This window comes from Rhagoletis zephyria, unplaced genomic scaffold (assembly GCF_001687245.7).
Source record: "Rhagoletis zephyria isolate East Lansing unplaced genomic scaffold, Rhagoletis_zephyria_1.1 Rzeph_scaffold_06843, whole genome shotgun sequence".
Taxonomy (NCBI): domain Eukaryota; kingdom Metazoa; phylum Arthropoda; class Insecta; order Diptera; family Tephritidae; genus Rhagoletis; species Rhagoletis zephyria.
The window spans coordinates 1-5,830 of NW_016163926.1; the positions used below are offsets into that span (position 1 = coordinate 1).

General features: G+C 39.4%; 1 protein-coding gene across 1 annotated transcript in view; it reads left to right on the forward strand.

Moving 5' to 3' along the window:
- Positions 1-6: 6 nt before the first annotated feature.
- Positions 7-5,830, forward strand: part of LOC108373591 (myb-like protein H) — a gene marked incomplete at its 3' end in the record, with an annotated part of 22,089 nt that continues 16,265 nt past the window's right edge. The window contains exon 1 of the mRNA XM_017629503.1: positions 7-120. Coding sequence (XP_017484992.1) covers positions 11-120 — 110 coding nt within the window. The remainder of the gene's footprint in view (positions 121-5,830) is intronic.

Below are 5,830 nucleotides of genomic sequence, written 5' to 3' on the forward strand. Positions count from 1 at the left end.
GTTGGAAGAGATGCCACCAGAGCCACAGAGTCTACCGCCGTGCGATGTGCTCTTGAGCCCACAAGAGGTGCCGATGGGACGACGTTATGCGGAGGTGTCACAATTCAAGGCGAACAAGTGGTAAGTGCAAGGGAGGTGAAATTGGGTATTTGCAAGATACAGTCATGTGTTTTAAGTAAATAAAAGCGAAGGGGAATTCGCAAAAGAGTACGCTGATAAGAGACATACATAAATCATAAAATAACTGTTACTAAGGTAAGTGTTTTCACTTTTCGCTCGGCTTACAATGCCAAACTCACGCTAAAGCCAGTTGTGCGCTTTCAAATGCAACACTGTATGTAATTCTTTTTTCTACGCCCTCTCAGTTGTAAATTACGACCCCATGTTGTCTGCTAGTGATTGAGGCACACACCTTTGTAGAAAGCATTGGGCAAAGCCGAATGCATTCAAGTGGCAATTTTTATGGCGCGTCGCCTTTACCCTTTCCCTCTCTGAGCGTTGGCTCTATTTGCGCATACATTTCACATATTTGCCTCCACCCAGCTCTCTGGCATTCGCCTGACACTCATAAAATCACGCTAATATGTTTTGAAAAATCTCAGTCTAAACTCGAAGCGATTTTGCTACTTCATACTTAATACAAATGTAGGTCCAAATGCCTCACACACGCCCACATATGCATTTATGAAAGTAATAAAATCCGTCGCCAGCAAATATGTAAGTGGGCTAATGGTGGCTTGGGACACATTTTAATGGAGTGGAAATGATATGACTTTTATGTTATCGTCCATTGTTGTGCATCCTTTTTTGTTTATTGGACTGAGTATGGCGACAGCTGCCAACTGCAACATAATTTTGGTATATTAAAGAAGACTATGACTTTAGACGATAGGCGATATTAGTTGGGAAAATGCATAAAAACTACATTAGTATGTTTAAAAACAGATTCTCGAGTTTACGAAATCTACTTACATAATATGTAGTAAATTAAGAAATCAATAAAAAATCTTTAAAAGAAACGATGGTGTGACAACTTTTCAAATCAAACAAAAACTGAGTACGTAAATCCCTACGCGCGGGAAAAGTGAAGCTTCATCTTTATATTCACCTTCACCTACATATTTGTCTTAACCGTGCTCTTCAATATTTATATTCTTCTTCAAATTCCTTTTCCTCTTCATCTTAAACTTTAGCTTCTTATGTTTGTTCATCATCATCTTCGTCTCCATCTTCGTATTCCTTTACGTATTCATCTTCTTTTCCAATTTCATCTTATATCGACTAAGCTTTCAAACGCGCATGGGGAAAGTTGTGTCGACATATCTCTGCTGGAGGGCGACCCCTCGAGTCATGGATAGCAGACAAAAGGGCGATTTATCAAATATCCCTCTTTGAACCTATCCAAACTTCGAAACGTTTATTTAATATCAACCCGCGAAATCGTTCTCATCCAAACATCGGTAAGGTTCACAAGCTAAAAATTAGTTTTATTTCAAATCTAACCGAGCTTCTCTCCCAATAAAGAAAAAGAGAATCTTGCGAAGGTGGGCTGGCGGAAAGAAAGTGCTGAGTGAATTCTACCGTATCATCTTTCTGGCAGCTATGACAGGTGTAATAAGATAAGAATACTACTACGTGAATGCGAAATGGACAATGGCCAATCAAAACGAAGGTTCCGGCAGAAGAATCCGGCATTCGCTGAACTATCGCAGAGTAAATCGCAGAAGGTCGGAGGTGCGTCCAACTGTTCTAGGGTACCTTTCCTTGCCCGTTCTTCAGCCTGTCTTTGTTTCCTTAGCCAAATTTGCCTAAACAAAAAGTACACCGACGAATTTAGAGGCAGATCAAACATTCCCTGACCAGTTTCCAGTGTATTACTCTTGCGTTCAGAGACAGACGTTTGTTTAATGTCAGCTATTTCTCCCTAAAAAAACACAATTCCACCCAGTCATCCATCCCAGCCAAACATCCCTTAAGGGAATTTGGATACAGAAAAGGCTACAGGAGCGACTTCTGAGACGTAGTACTCTGTATGATCAGGGATGAAATCGAAACCTTCCAGATCTTTAAAGTGTCCAGTTTTCGAGGCTATTAACCTGGTAGCAGTTCGTGCTGTAGTAGCTTAAGCGAAAAAGTAACAGTGATGACGCTCAAAACGCGTAAACCTTTATTGTACCTGCAGCTAGGTAGGAATTTATTTGCTTGGTAGACGCTTAGCGGTTGTCATTTTTAGGCATTACCCTAGCACCTTCTTTGGGAATTCATGTGGTTAACCTGTACAGTAAACTGCTAAAAGAGTGTTTACAAACTTTTACTAGAGGTGTGGGCTGCTTTTTAGGTGGTTCCGTGTTAATTTGTCGGAGGCTTGGTGAGAAAATTCCTTAGAAATGATCGACTTTCTGGTACGGATGAAAAGGCTTCGGCTATTTACATGACGACACCTCTCCAAATCTAATCCAAATTGCTCATATTTAAGATTTGACGTCACAGAAAAAAGTTTACCTGCCGCTTTAGATGCACAAAGAGACTATACATACCTTCAGAAATGATATACACCACGCACCCGGTATAGTGTAGTTTTCTCTTTTATGGAACAGTCCGATTTCAGTTCCACTTTCTGTCAGAACTTAATCTATGTAAGTATTTACGAATTCGAATTCATCCATCGGATACTTAGTACCCAATAAACCACTTTCAGACGCGTTATTTTATCAGAAGGGACACAGTTATATTGGCGTCTAGGGATCCTGCCTTCATTCATCTATGACGCTTATGATCTTTTGCTATCAAAGCAAAGTATCGAGTGCCAACCTCTAGTATGTTGACCCTTTTGGTTGCCATCTCAGAAGCCTCCTCCACAACTCTTGATGCATAGCGACTTTTTCTATCGCATACTTATCCGGTATTGACGTACAAGTGCCCATTCTGACGGTGCTTTCAAACCCTGATTGGTAAGTTCGGTGCTTCCGAAAAAAGGTCATCCTACCGGGTAGATATCCGCTGTACCCGAGTATTCGATGGATTCCATTTGCGACTGAGACCTATGAGAGGCTCAACCTGACTGATGATCAGCAGGGGTCATTTGACACCTCGATTCGGACACGAATATGAGAAGAAAAAAAATCGGCCAGCGATTTTTGGTGAGATGGTTATACATATAAACTAATTATATTAATAAATAAAAAATGAAATGATTGTTAATCACTCGAAAATCTATGAGCTTGCCTTCGACGTCCCCAGCACTTGATCACTGAAATGCCGTATTGTCTTATAATCATATTTTCATAAGCATAATGTGTCCAATGTAATAAAATTGTCGTCGTAGCGGAATGCATTACAATAACAGCAACTATCACCAGTGACAACTTAAGTAATGCCCGCCGCAATGAATGGCAATCATAATTTTTTAATATCACCCAAATCGAAAATTGCTGTGTGGCGAATGTGTGTCAACGGGCGGCACACACACGAGCAAACGCCCGCGCACAAATACTTCTGTACCTCCGCGCATACCAGTATTGCCAGATTTTCTTTTTTTTACATTATAAATTTCCAGAAAAAATTATATTTGCGACCAAAAAATTTTAACCTTCAAAAATGAAGTTTTTAAATTATTACGGTTTTTTAAATTTTATTAAACATAAAAAAAAACAAAAAACAATTTATTTAAAATTAAATAACACAAACCGTTAAAAGTATACTTAAACCGTTTTCTGTTCTCTAAATAATGTTGCATTTATTCCACCCTGCGTCAGGGCTGTCAAGATTTCCTGTTCCTTGCTCATCATCTTTGCTGGCATATTGCGCGCTCTTTCTTTAAAACTATGATAATGTTGCCATATAGGGGATTATTTGTTAAAACCGAAAATTAAAAACAAAATAAATTTATTTATCCTAGAAGGTAATTTAGAAAGCTGTAAGGTTGTCTGAAAACTGTAATTTACAGTTAAAAGATGACATCTGGCAACACTGGCGCTTACACACACATTGCTAGCGCTTTGCTGCTCTTGCTCGTTATCGCATTGTAGCAATTTGTTTTGTGCGCTTCTCGCGTACGACATGCAACCGCAACGGCCATAGCATCTTTCAACGTCTCGTGCTAGTAGCGGTAGTAGAATTGCATGCCATACATACTTGACAGTTGCTTTTGTTGCTCTTTCTTGCTTCATTACTCCATATGTGTTGCATTACTCATACATTTGCGCCTACTTCTTTTTTTTTGTGGGTAGCTGGCTTTGTTGCGCTTTTATGCGACTGCCTCCCATTTAAGTGTAGCAGTTGGCAGCTGGCGAAGGCGACTGTGTCTTTAGCCACCGCCTTTATTTTTATGCTGCTGAGAGTCATTGCATTTTTTTTTTCTTTCTTTTCCGCGCTTTACTATTTATGTATTTTTACTTTGCTTTTCCGAATTTTCACTTGCGTCTAGCGGCACTGGTGCACTGGGTCTAGCGACAAACACCCGCGAGCACATATTTAGGTGCATGGGAGTCATGTATGCAAGCTCAAATGTGCATGGCTAACAATGCAATGGCTTGCGGACTGTTTTCCTTCCACATATATATTTATTTTTGTCTCATATTTCTTTGAATTTCTACTATAATTTCGGCTAGAAGGCCATACAGTTTTTAGTTATTTATGTATGTGCATAGTTTTATTTTCTTTAGCCTATCTGCTTTTCGCTTGGAGTACAAAAGACTCTGGAGCCGGTGTTGCACGTAATTGCAAAAGTTGATTATAAAATATATTAAAAAAAAAAAAACTCGCCTATAAAATATGGCGCAATTATATAAGCTGAGAATGGTAGTGGAAGCAGAAGAAAGTAATTCATATGTGTAAACTCGTTTTCATAGACAATAAATGCATTTCATATGTGCTCATACAAATACCAATACATACATACATACATACTTCTTACTATATTCGTTAGATATATAGCCCACTATTCCGCTGTAGTTGCAAACTTTTGCAAAACTTGTTTAACTCTGATTTAGGGTGTGCCCGGTAGCACAAGTGGAAGGCGAATAAAAGCGCATTAGAGAAAGTTTTCTGAATGAGTTGGGTATGCTGTGTGGAATAATTGGTAGGCGGCTTGTAAAACCGTCGACAAAATAAAATACCTATGCTTTTCAAAAAATAAAATAAAATAAAATAAAGTAGAGGACGCAGCTTATAAAAACTGCAGAAATCTTATCGGGTATGCATATTAAAATAATAAAAGACAAAAAATGCAGTAACTTCTAAAAAGTTCAAACTCTTCCCGGCCTGCACCGATCCACTGTGCACCGATGATGAATTCGAGTGGATCCTGCACCCGCCCATTTCTCACGAAGGGAAAACTAGTCGCGATGAGGTATGCATCCGGAGCTATGGCGCTGAGAACTTATTTATGTATGGTTGGAAGTTGGAGATCTGTCTACTGCATACGCATCAGCCCCAATTTTAGGCTGCTGGATCACTGAAGTATTTTTCCCAGCAAAAGTAGCCACAACTACCGCATATATTTTATAGATATTAACAAATATCCCGATAGCCAGTAGGTAATCACGGCGCTGGGTTCCTCATTCCTTTGCGGGCGTTAAAAGAATACCTGCTCATCTCGTTGTCAAGTTTAAGTATTTGGATAACAGACTACAGCGTTATCGTGAGTTTATCTATGGCTAGTATGAAATTATCCCTGATTAAGGAAACGGTGGCGTCTTCTGCACTGCCCAACACCATATCAAGTCCCTATTTATACAGCCACTTCCAAGGTGACACAGCTAAAAACTATTCCTTCGCACATCTTAATCATATGGGCAAGGGAGATTTTACTTTACATTTTTTTCAGCAA